The 15917-nt window shown below is 48.8% G+C and overlaps 6 protein-coding genes across 6 annotated transcripts; 3 read left to right on the top strand and 3 right to left on the bottom strand.

Annotated features, from left to right (window-relative positions):
• Positions 1-1967: 1967 nt before the first annotated feature.
• EDB91DRAFT_1247464 (uncharacterized protein) lies at positions 1968-2416 on the bottom strand (the record flags this gene model as incomplete). The annotated part of the gene is made up of 2 exons (XM_041322811.1): positions 1968-2132; positions 2189-2416. The coding sequence occupies 2 exons, from the start codon at positions 2414-2416 to the stop codon at positions 1968-1970; spliced, it is 393 nt and encodes a 130-aa protein (XP_041178086.1).
• A 4778-nt stretch (positions 2417-7194) lies between these two features.
• Positions 7195-8687, bottom strand: EDB91DRAFT_1127255 (uncharacterized protein). Its single transcript, XM_041318478.1, has 6 exons — positions 8639-8687; positions 8087-8276; positions 7917-8034; positions 7711-7860; positions 7592-7658; positions 7195-7543 (listed from the first exon to the last, which is right to left on the bottom strand). Exons 1-6 carry the CDS (start codon positions 8646-8648, stop codon positions 7311-7313), a joined length of 768 nt encoding a protein of 255 aa, XP_041178085.1. The 5' UTR covers positions 8649-8687; the 3' UTR covers positions 7195-7310.
• Positions 8685-11001, bottom strand: EDB91DRAFT_1127251 (uncharacterized protein). Its single transcript, XM_041318477.1, has 8 exons — positions 10710-11001; positions 10304-10648; positions 10146-10253; positions 9996-10094; positions 9850-9943; positions 9666-9793; positions 9147-9617; positions 8685-9097 (listed from the first exon to the last, which is right to left on the bottom strand). Exons 1-8 carry the CDS (start codon positions 10923-10925, stop codon positions 8828-8830), a joined length of 1731 nt encoding a protein of 576 aa, XP_041178084.1. The 5' UTR covers positions 10926-11001; the 3' UTR covers positions 8685-8827.
• Positions 11002-11747: 746 nt separating this feature from the next.
• EDB91DRAFT_1236838 (uncharacterized protein) lies at positions 11748-15013 on the top strand (the record flags this gene model as incomplete). Its single annotated transcript, XM_041321509.1, has 5 exons — positions 11748-11798; positions 12444-12672; positions 13090-13148; positions 13198-13452; positions 15011-15013. The coding sequence occupies 5 exons, from the start codon at positions 11748-11750 to the stop codon at positions 15011-15013; spliced, it is 597 nt and encodes a 198-aa protein (XP_041178083.1).
• On the top strand, positions 14847-15262 carry EDB91DRAFT_1127248 (uncharacterized protein; the record flags this gene model as incomplete). Its single annotated transcript, XM_041318476.1, has 1 exon — positions 14847-15262. A coding segment is annotated over exon 1 (157 nt), but the record flags the coding sequence as incomplete, so codon positions are not given.
• Positions 15000-15841, top strand: EDB91DRAFT_1127247 (uncharacterized protein). Its single transcript, XM_041318475.1, has 2 exons — positions 15000-15312; positions 15365-15841. The coding sequence occupies exons 1-2, from the start codon at positions 15278-15280 to the stop codon at positions 15687-15689; spliced, it is 360 nt and encodes a 119-aa protein (XP_041178081.1). The 5' UTR covers positions 15000-15277; the 3' UTR covers positions 15690-15841.
• The last annotated feature ends 76 nt before the right edge of the window (positions 15842-15917 follow it).

Below are 15917 nucleotides of genomic sequence, written 5' to 3'. Positions count from 1 at the left end.
TGGTTTTGTCAGTCTCGTTCTCGCCGGATGGGACTCACATTGTGTCTGGTTCGGAGGACACCACTGTGCGGCTGTGGGATGCAGCAACAGGGCAGCCATTGGGTCAGCCCTTGCAGGGCCACACTTCTCCGGTTTGGTCAGTCTCGTTCTCGCCAGATGGGACTCGCATTGTGTCTGGTTTAGAGGACACCACTGTCCGGCTGTGGGATGCAGCAACAGGGCAGCCATTGGGTCAGCCCTTGCAGGGTCACACTTCTCCGGTGAAGTCAGTCTCGTTCTCGCCGGATGGGACTCGCATTGTGTCTGGTTCTTGGGACACCACTGTGCGGCTGTGGGATGCAGCAACAGGGCAGCCATTGGGTCAGCCCTTGCAGGGCCACACTTCTCCGGTTTCATCAGTCTCGTTCTCGCCGGATGGGACTCACATTGTGTCTGGTTCTTCGGACACCACTGTGCGGCTGTGGGATGCAGCAACAGGGCAGCCATTGGGCAAGCCTTTGTGGGGGCACACTCATATGGTTTCATCAGTCTCATTTTCGCCACATGGCACTCATGTTGTGTCTGGTTCATATGATGGTACTCTCCGGGTCTGGTATCCAGAAAACCTACCTTTATTGCACCACTCATCACAGCCATGTGCTGGGGGGGATTCCTCTGCATTATCCCTAGATCAAAGTTGCATCATACCACCTACAGTTGACACTACCACCACATCAACCAGCGGTTACAATCACTCGATTTGCTTCTCATCAAACTTGAACCATGCGCTACACACCCCTGCTGACCTACTTGACGGCACCTCCTATCATGAATCCCAGTCAATCCCTTTCGTGCTGCAAGATGATGGATGGACAGTAGGACCAAACCATCGGCTTCTCTTCTGGACCCCACCCACTTCGCGACCACATGTCGCCTTTAATATTTCCGCTGCCTTGGTGATTCCCAGAGGACATGCCTATGTCGAGCTTGATTTGAGTCGCATGGCACATGGGAAGCACTGGTCGAATTGCCGCGATGCGTGAGTTCTTAACCTTTGCCATCCATCATAGTTAATCAAATCAATACTTCTAGCCCCCCTTGATCATAGTGTTACCACTGCGGGATCGAGTATACAGTTTGATTACTACTTGGGAAGAGGGGGGAAACGGGCCGAGGAATCGTTCGTCGACCCAGAGGTGGCGTATGGCGTTACATATAGAGTCTCCATAGAATGCGCAGGTGCCGTATGTAAATACTGCGCTCCCATTTGCGCGAGGAGTAATGCGCCGCGCCTGCTTGTGTACTTAGTGCTGATTCGACGTAAAATCTCGCAGGGAAAGGGTTGAGTTCCGTTTCGCATTCCCAACCGCTTCCAGCGTCCCTCCCATCCCATGACACCGCTCGATCGCGAAACAAGCCAGCGTGTATGTCTTGCTGTTAAACCAGTCTCCTTTTTCACCGCTCGCGTCTTCATCAACATTGAGTTTTAAGGTCTTCTGCGCCCCCTTGAGCGTGGGCATAAATCCCAATCCGTAACCTCGTCAGTACACGCAGCAGCCCCAGCATTGCATTCGTCATTCACTGTCCTAGCGAAAGGATAATACACCCTGCTTGTTGGCTATCTCCAAGCGCATATGCGAGGGGCATGGAAAGTGATGCGTGCGCTATAGCTGTAGAAGAGGTCGTGTGAACTAGGGAGAGGAGAGTGGAGAGGTGGGTTTCTCTGGAGTTGACTTCGGAGCGTTCAATGGAGATCTGTGGTATCACGAGAGATGAGCAGTGGCATTTGAAATTGGAGGGAGACTTACGGTGACGATTTCGCATAGGAGATTGGCTGTGAGTCTTACTGTGCGTTGTTTGATTTCGTCTGTCTACAAGTGAAGTCCAGAGGGGTGCGCTGAGGTAGATTGGCGTTAGGTATTGGCATAAAGATGATGAACGGCACGACGAAAGAAGTTGGGAAGGAGGACGATACTTGCGTTCGATGTCTACTCCTGCTCTGTTAATAATGCAATCCCCGCTTCGGTCCATAGTCTTCTCTTGGGTTTTGTGCCAGCGAGGTTCCGTTTCGTAGTGGCGCCGACGAGCAACGTGAGCGGGGAATATATGAGTGGGTAGATTGTGTGAAGAGTTAGGGAAGGTGGCAGAGGGATCTGGACGAGTAGGATGATTAGCATGGAGCTGTGACCAAAGACAAGGAAAAGCGTACATGAATAATATCATCCTTGAAACTCTCCAGTGCTCCGCTATTGACAATGGCATAGAGTGCGACGAATCTTTGCTTGCCGGAGAGAGTGAAACGGATGGGGCTGGAGAGGAGGGTGTGAAAAGTAGAGCGTGGGCAGGGTCTGATTGCGTGCTTTCCTCCTGTTTGGGTTCCGAATTCGAGGTGGAGCTGAGGTGATGTGCACTTGTGAATATTCGCGGGAGAGAGCATTGAAGTCGCGAGCTGTGATGGAGTTCCAACGCGGAATTTCGTCGGGTGTCCCCAAGCTCACACCATTAGTAGTTTTTACATGGGAGAGTTATGAGAGTGTCTATAGCAGTGAGGGTTGCTTGGAGGGCGGGGGCACATATAGGAGGTGCAACACTGAGATTAGCACCAGGAAGAGACGAGGGAGGCGGATTAGTCACATCTGGGTGATTAACCCTAAGTGTGTGGCGTATATGGTGCCTGGGGGATCTGAGGGAACGAAAGACGCGATGGTGCATCTGAGGATAGAACGTGCGAATTTCGAGAACGTAGATGATAAAGGGTTAGCGCGGTTTTGGAGCGATGAAAAGGCCCTTGCCGAGTACTTCCTCGACCTTGTGTATGACACTTCTTAGCATACACGACTCGTAAAAAAGGATGTGACGCACCTCAGCATAAATACCTACAGCCCAGTCAAAACCTCCCTCCTCCGAGTCAGCGCAAAACCTAATTTCCGTAACCCTCATTCTGACTTCGGCCAAACTCGTCCATGCTCGACATTCCAGATCAAGGGTGAGCGGAGAGCGCCACAGAACAGAACTAAGCAGTGTATTAATGCGCACAGGGAGAGAAAAGAAAAGTCGAAATCCGGATGAGTTGGGGGATGGGCCAGAAGCCCAGGAAGGGTCAGTAGTAGGATCGCTGGAGGTAGAAGGCGGAGTGCAAGCGTCTGGAAGCTTAGGGAGACTCTGGAGGTGGTGTAAGTGAAGACTGTTAGACGTGACGTGTATTATGTCACGTGAAATGTGACATGTCGCGCTTAGTATCTATGATTCCAACTTCCATCTGCGATCCAGGATATCCAAAACTACTGATTTCGCTCGAGAAGCGCGCAACCCACGCGCTGGACCGATCCTTGAGTGAGATGTGAATTCTTTGCTGATCGTTAGTGAGAGAATCTCTTGATAGAAGGTCGTCTAACGAGCTATGTACCTAATAAACAAGTACACTAGGAACTCGTCAGTTCTGTTCTAATTGATATGTTGAGACTATTAACCATCTCAGTCTCTTGATAGAAGCTGAGATGCGCTCGTGCTACTGCTGGCGTTCTTATAGTAAGCTATGTAGAAACGAAAAATATATCAAGGAAATAAGTAACATATTGCAGGACGCGAGCCGACGTCAACACGTCGCTCGTCAATGCTTGGACTCGGACTACCTGTCACTCTCTCACCTCAAACCATCTCGGATCGTTCGGTCTTCTTCGTCCCTGATCGCTCGGATCGTTCGGAGTCCAACAGCTGCGACATATTTATGGAGGTTGATGGTTCTAAGTACAGTCGAGGTGAACTTGGGCGAAGGGATTGCTGGTGTCCTCACCTACTTGAAGCTGCAGAGGTGCGTCTACTGTGCGATGTCAGCTTGTTTCACTGTATTGACTCACTGTATTAACTTGCCTCGCGTTTCCATAGTCGCCCAGGACATGAGGGTTTGCCTTCATTAAGGCTACAGTTGGCAAGAATACTCCCCGCGGCTGTCATTGTACCTGCGTGTCTTCTTCGACGGTAGCACACGAGTATCCTCTACACATCGGTCCTACGTGGATCTCCGCACCTTCCAAAATTCACCCCTTCGCATTCAATTGTAATTTTAAAGTCAGCACCCCTCAGCTCTCGAATCTGGCTCATAGTGCTGACGGCCCATCAGATTCAGTATCTTTTATGGGTTATTTTCTTACTGTCGCCATCAATCAGCTGCTCCTTCGTGGATTGGTGAGTGTTGTTTTTCATGTGTCGTGTCTTACAGGTTCTTATCGTCTCCCAGGTTTAGCTGCAGCCTCCAGAAGCGACATACGGAAGTCATGATCCTGTCTACTGACGTTCCCAAAGACACCCGCACTCAGGTAGAGGCGGGTCATAGCAATATCGCGTCGATACTGGCCCGGCAGAATAGTCAACTTGAACTTGTTCGAGTGTCTTCGACACTAGCCTCTCCTTCCTTCTGAATTATCTTCATGGTTCAAGGACATGTAGTACGTACACACGTACTTCGATATCGGCTGAATAAGTACACCGATTTTCTCAAGTTGTGCATTCATTCAAAAAAGTACGCAAGCCGAGTAACATGCAAGTGTCTTCTATCAATGTCACGGAATTCATGAGTTTTCTAACATATCAAAGAGTCTGGTCGAGGCAGCAGGACAATTTGTACAGAAGTAAGCATATTATCGATCGACTTCACAACAAGCTGCATATTGTGCGATCAACCACTATACCAACGAGAAAGCAGAGACACGACTCACTGTCGCAACATGTTCCGTCTTCCAAGCTCATCAGAAGATGATCACTGGCAGATCGTGCCAATAGCGTCGGGATACTATTGGTACAAGGCACAAAAGGTGAGTCATGAGGTTGAATCCCGGATGCGATGCGAACAACTCATACTTACAACTGGTAAACAAGTAAGACCTCGGCAGCATGGATCACTGAACCTGAGGTCGGTCCCGCAATGCTGTTCTCTAGCCAGGCATGAGGCTCTGACAGACATAGATGTTGTCAAAGAAGCAACAACGGCGAGGAGGAATGAGAAACGCATGACTTATGCTAAGTAATATGGGATGCGTCAACGGGGATAATAGCACTGATAATGACAGTAGCAAGACGGCTTGCTTTTATACCCCAGATTTTTTTTGTGAAGTACTCGGCAGTTCTATCAGCATGTTTGAGCCTGGCAGATTTCAGGCAGAGGGTACAGGCAGAACCTGTGACAGGGTCGGCGGATGAACAATCTGACTGACTAGCTCTGATGCCATAGTACTTATTTGTGTTCCCCGCGGAAGCTAGTGAGAACTCCGAGCGGCGCAGTTACACCTGCCACTGGCTGCGCTCTTGATGTTTTTCGACCCATTCCGAAACTTGAGAGAGGGTCGAGCTCCGCCGGCAGGAACCTTGTTCACCAGTCTTAGTATAAAATAGTAATCGCTGAACGACTCGGAAATTCCAACATCTGGAGCAGGCAGGATCCCTTAAGCTTTTTTCTTGTAGGTCACACATGATATCTAAAAGACAAGCCTACAATAATAGAAGCTCAAGGGACGAAAGACTATAGTAGTCGACGTATTGAACAAACACACCTGTTCTGACTACCCAATACGATTGGTCTTGATGAGGCTGCGAGGACCACTTACGAAACGCACTTGCGCGGAAGGCAATTCAGGCAATGAACTGTTAGATCTACTTCCGACATTTTCGTCACCTCCCGGAATCCCCGTGTGCGCAAACCTCGCGCAGGAACCTAGCCACCCTGGGGGGACGGCATGCAGGGGTGCGTTTTCACGAGTAACGGATGTAACAATCGTAGCAACCCGAGCCCTTCGTGAACTGCCGGACCGAAATGCACAAACATCTTCCCGAACATCAAAAATCGCCGTCTCGTACAGCAAATAGCGGGGCCGGATAATTAAATGTGTTGGACTGCAACTTGTACCATTTTTCAGCTTGTCGACCACGTAGATGCTACTAAAGAGCAGAAGAGATCTCACCTCAACCAGAGGCACAAATAAAGCTTCCCCCCTGCTGTATTCAGAGGCACTGGTTGCTTGAGATACCGGCTTATGTTCGTTTTTTTCTGCGAGCGCTAAGCGGGCTAGCCTCCCGTAAACAAATCAAATACGAGGGAGATACTCGTTCATTCGAGCGAGCGTCAGACGATTCGAAGGTGATCAATGATGGAACAAGTCAAATTTGAGACCTGGGCATGTAAATAACTTTCGTACCATCCCATCCCCAGAGATATTGATCCCATATCACATCATACAATGTGTTTCTCTTTCGTCCTCGCCGACGTTGCCGCTTTGACTGTATCTATGCCAGTCAATGCGGCATGTGTCAAGGGGTGCTGCACCCTTGACTGCCAATTGTCTGGAAAAAATTGCAGTCGAGATCAATCTTTAGAAGTGAGTATGAGTAATCTGCATTGCATCCAGAATTTTTGACTCACCGGCCTGGTAGGTTCCATTCATAAATGGTTGTCGATATCGATAAGTCAAGCGTGAGTGGCGAGTCGCATAAGTGAGTCATGTTTCTGCTTTCGAATCGGTGCAGTGTGGTTGATGCACCATACACTAAGTCGTCCGTTGCTGAGTTGATCAAAGTGCTCGCTTCCGGGCAACGTTTGAGCAATTGAGACCTTGGAATAGAGGAACATTCAATATGTTATTGACCTGAAAAATACATCTGACTGAAGTACTTACTATGTATTGGTCTTGTTGTGAGCTTAAACATCAAAAGCCTCATGGGTTGACATAACATGCAATCACTCGTAGAACGGTGACATTCCTGCTCGAACAGTACTACGAGCTCTCGAAGTTACAAGCAGTTCACAGTGGCGGTTCGATTAGATTCGAGTCACAGACCCCGAGACAGGAATGTTCGTGACCATCACATTACCGCTAGTGCCGGTGCAGAAAACGTTTAGCGTTTATGTGCCAGAGGGAAAGAAGACCCTCACTCGCAGCCAGTTGCTGCTAACGAAGTTCTACACACCAGTGTAATACATTCACAAGGACACACAAATAATCGAAAACTCACTCCTTGAATGTATATGTTGCACTATCCAGGCCTGGGACATGGCAAAAATCACATTTGTGTACGAAGTTCACGAGAGCCTTGTGCTTGCTTACACGGAGTTATGGATGTCGGAGTGTCAAAATCAGGTCTGCACCGCCACAATTATGCCTTTGGGTGATAAACAAGATAATGATGCCAGTACGTTCGAAATTAATCGGCTTAGAGTGCACATAATCCATCAGACAACAAGCTTGATTCACCACGCGCAAGTTACTTATGGAATACATAGAACAAAAACGAAAGCAAAACGCAACGCAAAGATGGTCGGTCCATGTTCAGAGCGGGTACATTTAGTATCTCCTGTCGTAGTCGCGACCACCACGATCATAGTCACGACCGCCGCCTCCGCCTCCGCCGCCACTGTATCCTCGGTCATAGTCACGGTAGCCGCCACGATCGCCACCACGATCGTAGTCCCTACCACCTCCTCGGTGATCATCAGGACGACCTCCTCCACGACGGCGGTCATCGTAGTCCCGGGAATAACGGCTGTCGTAAGGACGCGGATCGTATGGGCGCTCATCTATTCGAGAGCTGAGCAATTGCGAAAGGAGACTCTGCAAACACTTACTGTCATGGCGTTTAGGGGGACCGTAATACCTTCCGGGTGTCGGAGTACGTGCACGTCCTCGACGGGCCTAAAACACCGAATCCATAAACGTTGGCAGAATCCAAAAGAGTGCAGCATACCCTTTCTACGGTGCAAGTCTTCCCCATGAGGTCAGTCGCATTGAGCGCGGTGATGGCAGCATCCGCCTCCTCAGAAGTCTCCATGGTGACAAATCCGAACCCACGAGACTCGCGGGTATGCGGGTCATACATGACCGAGGCCTTCTTGACCTATTTCAATTGGGTTCAGCGCCTATATTCCACAAGATATCCAGCACAACGCGCACACGGCCAATTTTAGCGAATGCTTGCTCAAGGTCACGGGTATCAACACGGTGACTCAAGTTCGAAACGTGAAGATTGTTTCCAGGGTTGTGACCACCGCCCCCACCGTCGCCACCTCGACTACTAACATGATTAGCATGAAGAATGACAACAAAACACCAAGCCCACTCACCCTCTATCGTCTCGTACCGGACTCCTGCTGCGGCTAGAGCGCCTAGGAGGCTCGCCCCCACGGTCCCTACCGGGCGAGCGAGCACTCCCATTCCAGTTTTGCTCCTCCCTACCAGCAGGTCCACCATTCATATTCGACTCGTGCGTGGGAATGCTAATCCCAGAAGGTGCAATATCTTGTGATTGCCAGGCTGAATAGGCGGAAAGGATGAAAACAAGATCAATGTCGATTCATGGCGGTGGGTAGAATGGTGGAGGAGGAATGGGCGATTATACTGTGTCGCGCGCGTGCGTCATAGAGCACGCGAACGAACTATTGAGGGCGCACATGCATGAGAACTCGAGAAGACTCGAGTTGCGCATCAGTTTTTTTAGACAGGTGGTTATCGGCCTTGAGCCGATATTTGGTGGTGAAGTGCCATCCGACTTCAAGAATGGAATGAGACTGGTGAGAAAAATAGTGCTGGTATGTACGAGGCGGTTGTGCCGGAACAGAAGAAAATATTGAATGCAGAACTGGCTGTTGTCGTCGGGGCTGATGCTGAAAACGTACCGTCATCCATTGTTGCTGTCCTTGTCGATGTTGTCGGCGGTGGTAGTTGAGAGAAGAAAGCAGGAAAAGTTGAGACCTCATTACAAAGTATTCACAGGACAAACACGGGTACACAATGTCACGCCACTTGTGTCTATGTCCTAGAGTATCGATAATCTATGCATTACAGGGTATGATGAAATGTTCTTCCTAGATAAGTCGACCGCTCGACCAGCCTTGATATGTCGCACTTTGCTTGATCCAATTGACAAGTTCGTCTCGCCGCACCTTCATACCCTGATCTGCCGACTGGACCTTTGTCTTCTTCCCATCTACGAACTCCCACTTCTGTTCTTTAACGGTCACCAAACCTTCCTTGAGTTCATCGCCGCCCAAAATAACAGCAAAAGGAACTTCATCCTTTTCTCCAGCCATGAACTGCGCAGTGAGCTTTGGCTTCTTCTTTGCGAGGAAGTCGGTCTAAAAGGACATGTTAACACATGAGTTAGATAATGACCGCCTGACTGACCTTTATGCCCGCTTCTCTAAGCTCTTGCACGAGCGTGATTCGCTCTTCCAGTAAGCCATCACCAGCAGCCATCACATACACCATCGTCTCCTTACTCCGCATCCCCTTCTCCACCCATTTTGGCCACACAATCGCAAAGATCCGGTCAAGACCAATGCTCACTCCAATGCATGGGAGCCCTGGCGCCTTCTTCCCCTCACCAGCAGCCGCGGCAGTGAACATACCGACCAAGTTATCGTATCGACCACCAGCAGCGATAGACCCGACACCAACCTGCGATTCATCTAGTTCATCCTCTTCGCCGTCATCAGCTTTGGCTTTTTTGGATGGCTTCGTTTTTGAGGGAGCAGGGGCAGCGGTGTCGTTTGCATTTGCGGCAAATCCTGGTGGTGCTGATGCTTCGACGGTCGCTTCGTAGATAATACCAGTATAATAGTCTAGACCACGAGCGAGAGACATGTCGAATGAGATCTATACCTCTGTTAATATCATATTCTGATTCACTGATGGCGAGCTTACTTTGTCGAGCACTTTATAAGCTCGCAGGAGAGTAAAGAGAATGTCCATGTCTGCAATGCCCTGCTTCGCGCTCGGGTTTGCCATCAGACTTGCATCTACTTTCAGAAGGTCGAGCAACGACGGGCCACCTGTAAGACGAAAGTGATCAGATATTCGAATTCCGCATAAATTCGAGGTTGCCTACCTTTGTGCTTGACATACTCCCCGATCTTATCAGCAACATCTGGAGAAAGTCCCTTCTCTTCTGTCATTTCTTTCTTTACTTCTAGCCAGGGAAGCTACACACAGTGAGAAAACACCATCGCGGATGCATGTTCGTTATCAACTAACCTTGTCCAACTTGTCCACAGCCGAGGATATCGTTCGAATCTTGTCCTGTGGCACACCGCAAACCTCGAATATCCCATCAAGGATTTTACGGTGGTTTAGCTGAGTTGAAAGCCGTCAGGACAAATCCAGAACTTTTTTGATTAACTTCACCTTGATCGTAAATTCTCCAACCTCCAATCTCGTCAAGATAGTGCATAGAAGACTGATAATCTCAGCATCTGGGATCATTGGGTCCCAGACACCTGTGATGTCCAAATCCTGCGGCGAGTTAGATAAGGCACTAACGGCACGAGCAAGAAAATATATACCGCTTGCGAGAACTCGCGCATTCGGCCTTTGGACACAACAGGGTTGTCTCTCCGATAGACCTTGCCGACTTGCCAAATCTTCCCTTGAATCGTAGCCCCAGCCATAGCTAGATACCGTGCCAGGGGAACGGTATGATCGTAGCGAAGCGCAAGCTGTTCACCACCCTGATCCATCAAGTCAAAAATGAGTTTCTGGTCCTCGCCGTACTTTCCAGCAAGCACATCCTTGCGCTCGAACACAGGCGTGTCGAGAGCGCTCCCGCCGTAGGACGTGAACGCATCCTTTACGATACGCTCGACATGTTCCCGGCAGAACATCTCCGCTGAGCCATAATCCCGCGTGCCCTAAGCAGCCTACTTGAGTACCCCTCAGAGGTGTATGATCGTGGTGCACATTCGGACACACCTTTGCGGTTTTGAGGAGTAGCCGTTCCTTCTTCTTCCCGGCATCCTTGCTCCCGCCTGCATTGGAAATCGCAGCCATTGTTTTCTTCAGTTCACCCAGTCTCTTCTTGGCAGCGTCTATACTGGACGCCTCGGCATTTTGTAGTCGGAGATCGTTCAGTGCAATTGTTGCTTGTGCAATTTCAGCAGTGAGTGAATCTGCAGTTTCGGTGGCCATTGTACGTGTCCCGATAGTTTTTGGTATCAGAGTACGAATGTTAGGGATCAATCGATAGGATCTACAAAAAGCGCGACTAGACAACATCCAAAAGTGATAAAAATATGATCAGAGGAGTGACGTGACTCGAACAGGACCCCAGAACCCCGTTCAGGCAGGTTGTGTCGGGGGTACATCAAACACCTTACGGCTTCAATCCCAGGCTTCAGCTTGTTCGACTTCTCTAACACGAGAGCCTGGTGTTTGACGCTTGTATACTTGACCGCCAAACACCAGGTAAACTTGCACTCAGGGCATCTCATAACACTCTTATACTTTTCTGCATCTTCTACCTCGTTCAGAATGTCCAAGATGCACCTGGGCTTATCGGGCACTCTATGTGCACGCGAAGAGGGTCGGACCCCTTAGCGTGCGTATACAGTACTTGGTCAGCCCCCGTATCATGGTAATAGTACTAATTTCTCCTGAACTGATTGTGGCATGGGTCATGCGATCGTCGTTTTGCAACACAGTTTGAAGAGCATTTCAGGATTCGTCCCAAGAGCAGTCTGACAGTGGGTCTTGCTCCCTGACCCTCCGGATATGTTCGTTGGGCAATTAAGCATGTACTTCCTTGGATGATGTACATGCAGAGAAGAATCAAGGTGACCTCGACGCTCAATGTGTTCCCGATTGTCATCCAGGAATGATCAAGTGGGATCAGAGACGTGACTCGATCAGGGCCTCCGATCCCCGTTCAGGTGGCTTTCAGGGTATTTACGTCAGGAAACTTGGTGGCAGTACCCAGAAATCAGTTCCCTTGCAGTACTAGTCCACCATGCCATGCACGAGAGCCTGGTGTTCGATAGCAAGAAGGTGCCCTGTACATGCACAGTGCGTGAAGCCACATATCGTTGTCCACAACCAGGTTATATGTCCAAGTTCTAACGGTTGACATACTATCTCGTTATTCTTCACAAGCTTAAGGTTCGGAACCACTACTGGTTTACGGGAATCCTTGAAAACCGATTGCGCCGCGTGGTTCACGCAAGCGTCGAGGATGCGATCTACATCGCATCCTTGAATCTTTCTTCTCCCGCTGTCCTACCTACACCCTCTTATTTGTTTGTAAGTCATCTTGCAGTTGTTTTTGTGCCCATGTCCACAGACTTATTTTGAAACAGAGATGAAGATAGCTATTCGCTACGATTGATAATATGCGCGTCTCTCGCCTTTATTTTAGAAGAGCCACGACAATGTTATTAACTCCGTCTCCACGCCGCGAACACCAGGCAAACTTGCGCTAAGCGGCGCATTGCAAGCTCCGGCGTGACTCCTGCTGGCGAAATACTTATACTAATACTGCAGTAAGTTCCAATGAGCACGACGTCTTCTCCCTGGCCGAGGCATTCAATAATGTTCTTGCTTTTCTGCACTCTCTACCTCTTTCGAATTATTCAAGCCACACCCATTAATATAATCGATGCAACTACCACCGCTGATAGTCCTGGAATCACAATCGCAGTCGCTCGCGAACAGAGAACCCTGTGGAGCATCGTCTCTGGTTGTCTTCTGATGATTTTCGCATGCGTATACAGTGCCATCCATCCCAATCTTCCGAGTCCTAGGGACAGCCCCATTCGTATTTTAGGGCGACGATTTGGCATCATGGTAACGGGGCTAATCTTTCCTGAACTGATCGTTGGATGGGCTATGCGCCAGTTGCTCTGCGCTCGTCACATTACAAGACAGTTCAAGAAGCATTTCAGTGTTTATTCCCAAGAGCGATCTAAAAGTGAGTCGTGCTCTCTAATACTCAGGTCATGTTGGTCGGACAACTCATTATGTACTTCTTTAGACGAAGAATGTACCGACGCACCCGCAGAGGAAAATGAAGGTGAACTCGATCGTCTTGCATCCTTAGTATGCTCCCTGATTGCTTGTCTATGTCTCAAGATCACGAAAGCACCTGGTCGCTTATAACGTATCCTGAAGGTGAACCAACTTGTCTAGTTATTTCTTCGGCGGAGTTCATAACACTCCACTTTAGAATATGGGAGAACTTATATGCCTGCGAAGACAAACAAAAGGTGGCTCGAGCCTTATGTTTCAGATCAATCTGAAGGCAAGTCTAGCTCGTGCTCTCTCGAACCATTCCTGAAATTTCGCTCATGTGTATCCTTAGATTATGCATGGACTCAGACTCACAGCTTCTTTGTTCTAATGGGTGGTTTTATGCTCTATGTGAACGGAGAACCCTACCACACACTATCACCCTGATCAACTTCTCGAGCTGCTACGTGAAGGACACATCGATGTCCCTGTCCTAACGGCAAAGCAGATTAAGGACAAGAGCAAAGGGAATCTGATCTCAAAAGGATTGGCCATCCTTCAGGTGGCCTGGTTTGTTCTGCAACTCATTTCCCGCGTCATTTTTCACCTCGAAATTACCCAGCTTGAAGTGGGGACACTCGCTTTTGCAGTTTTCACTTTCATCATCTATGCTGTGTGGTGGAATAAACCACTCGATGTACAATGTCCTCATCCAGTTCATTGGAAGTCGGACAGGTCAAGGCTGAAGGACTACTTTTACTGAGTACGTTAGCGCCTTTTGAAAATTTGACCACTGCTGAATATGTGCGCCTTAGAGGCCCTGAAATGGACAACTTCAAAGTGTTTGGGGAGATCGCCGTTGCGGTCTTTAGCGCTCTTTCCCAACTCGCATTCAACGGGCCCCTTTCCACTTCAAAGCTACGAGTTCCAACATTTGATAGCAGCGCTGACCCAGAAGTCCGGGACGCCATAGTGGCTGGGTTCGCTTCACTGCTTATGGCAAGCATCTTTGGCGGTGTCCATTGTTTTGCTTGGTTTTTTGCCTTCCAGACACATCAAGAACAGATCTTATGGCGCGCGAGTGCCGTTGCTATAACTTGCATGCCCTGGCTTTTTTGCTTTGTGTTCTTGCTTGGTTTAGATGTTTGGCCAGTAGGTATAATTGCAGTTGCTTGGAGCACTGACGTTTCTATTTGTAATACTTACCCTGCTGTATGGATCAGCACGCGCCATCCTATTGACACTCATGGTCACCAATTTGCGCAATCTTTCTCCTAGCGCATACGAGGCAGTGTCGTGGACTAATTTTATACTGCACTTGTAGTTCTTGCTTATGATGCACTTTTCCTTCATCATATTAAGGCGATGGCAGTCTATATCGAAAGAGTTGATCATCGTGGCCTGGTTTGTTCTGCAGCTCATTTCCTGTGCCATTTATCACCTCGAAGTTGACCGCGTCAAAGCTGGAGGACTAATTTATGAGTATATCGCGCCTTCAATCAATTCTACCGCCGCTGACTACCCGTCGTTGCAGTTTTTAACCTACTATCTCCCGTGCGACGGGGCCCTTTCCTCTTCAAAGCTGCGAGTTCCAACGTTTGATAGCAGCGCCGACTCAGAAGTCTGGGAAGTCGCAGCAGCTGTGTTTTCTGGAGTGTTTATGGCAACCATCTTTGGTGGCATTCATTGTATCGCTCGGTTCTTTGCCTTCCGCACGAATAGATCTTATGGCGTGTGAGTGCCAACACTATAACTCGCTGCCTTGACTTTGTTGCCTTGAATTGTCAATATCGGCTGTTTACTTATTGAAATCAAAAAGACCTTGTCAAATTCATAGCTTCGCACAGAAGACCGTTGGTCAGTACATAGGTGCCGCGACTTCGAAAAGAGTCGCTCGATGGAAGAAATGAAATGGTACCTGGAATGGGAAGGACGTTACTGGAGTCTTCTTGCTTCTTTTCTTCTTTGGCCTCCCTTGGGTCCGACTTTTCTGCTAACCAAAGTTGTGGTTGCTAAGATAAGTCTACGATAAAGACCAGGAGGTCATCAATGCATCATACTGAAAGTTGACCTTCTCTCACGTTCCCCCGAACTTCACCATAGATCTCGCACACGGAGCTTTGGTCGTGGCTCTCCTTGCCATAATCGGTGTGATGACAGGTTTTGCCAAGAATAAAGCGCGGGGACGCCTCCCTTTACCTCCTGGTCCAAAGCCCCTGCCCATCCTTGGCAACCTGCATCGACTTTCCTTGGATCACATACGAAGAATGGAGTGATACCTATAGTCTACCTTCCCCCTTCTGTGAAATCTCCGATGTCTGATAGAGTTCTAGGCGACATTGCGTACTCTCGTATCCTCAATCAGGATGTTATCATCTTGAACTCTGAGAAGGTAGCGCGAGTACTGCTTGAGCAGCGCTCAAGCAACTATTCTGACATGCCCCGCTTTGCTACATTGGAATTTCAAGTAACATGATCCGTGATTTGAGACCTACTCATACTGCTGCTCTTCAAGGTTTGGTATTTCATTTAGGACAATCATGCGAAGCTATAGTGATATTTGGCGCATGCACAGGTGAGTATGGATTGTACGCTCCTTAGCGTTGCTTATATAGCACATCTTTTAGACGAATATTCCATCAAGCCTTTCGCCCTGAAGCCGCTGTTATCTACAGACCTATGCAGCTTCACAAAGCGCACCAGCTCTTAGTCGATCTTCTCCATGACCTGGCTAATTATGAACCGCATCTTGGAACGCAATCAGCGTCCATTATGTCTGCTATCTATGGCTACGACACGAAGCCCAGTGATGCTCTCGTCTCCATTATTCAGGGAACAATGGATAGAATTCTTCATGCCGAGACCCCGCACAAAGCGGCTATCATCGACGCCTATCCTGCCTGTAGGTTGTATTTGCAGTTTCGAGATTACCTTGATAGAATGCAAAAGTAATGACCTTAATCCCTGCCTGGTTCCACGGAGCATCATCCAAGCGCCATACTTTGGAACTGAAGAATGTGCTTAACGATACGGTTGAGAAACCATTCGAATATGCTTGTCTTTGTACAGACAATGGTTCTCAATCCAAAAGTTCAGAAACGTGCTCAAGCCGAAATTGATCGTGTCGTAGGATCTGACAGACTCCCCGACTTTGGTGATCGCCCTTCTATGCCATAGATT

This window comes from Suillus paluster, assembly GCF_016628075.1.
Source record: "Suillus paluster strain FC165 chromosome Unknown EDB91scaffold_20, whole genome shotgun sequence".
Lineage (NCBI taxonomy): Eukaryota > Fungi > Basidiomycota > Agaricomycetes > Boletales > Suillaceae > Suillus > Suillus paluster.
This window is presented reverse-complemented; position numbering and strand designations above follow the sequence as displayed.

Excerpts from the sequence above, each read along its gene's own strand:
- EDB91DRAFT_1127255 (XM_041318478.1), bottom strand. Across the intron at positions 8,035-8,086 it reads CCGGTACGAGACGATAGAGG|TCGAGGTGGCGACGGTGGGG; the intron begins GTGAGTGGGCTT and ends TCATGTTAGTAG. Across the intron at positions 7,544-7,591 it reads TCCCCCTAAACGCCATGACA|ATGAGCGCCCATACGATCCG; the intron begins GTAAGTGTTTGC and ends GCTCTCGAATAG.
- EDB91DRAFT_1127251 (XM_041318477.1), bottom strand. The coding sequence starts at position 10,925 with ATGGCCACCGAAACTGCAGATTCACTCACTGCTGAAATTGCACAAGCA. Across the intron at positions 9,944-9,995 it reads CTGTGGACAAGTTGGACAAG|CTTCCCTGGCTAGAAGTAAA; the intron begins GTTAGTTGATAA and ends CACTGTGTGTAG. Across the intron at positions 9,618-9,665 it reads CTTATAAAGTGCTCGACAAA|ATCTCATTCGACATGTCTCT; the intron begins GTAAGCTCGCCA and ends ACAGAGGTATAG.
- EDB91DRAFT_1127247 (XM_041318475.1), top strand. The coding sequence starts at position 15,278 with ATGCGAAGCTATAGTGATATTTGGCGCATGCACAG. Across the intron at positions 15,313-15,364 it reads GATATTTGGCGCATGCACAG|ACGAATATTCCATCAAGCCT; the intron begins GTGAGTATGGAT and ends CACATCTTTTAG.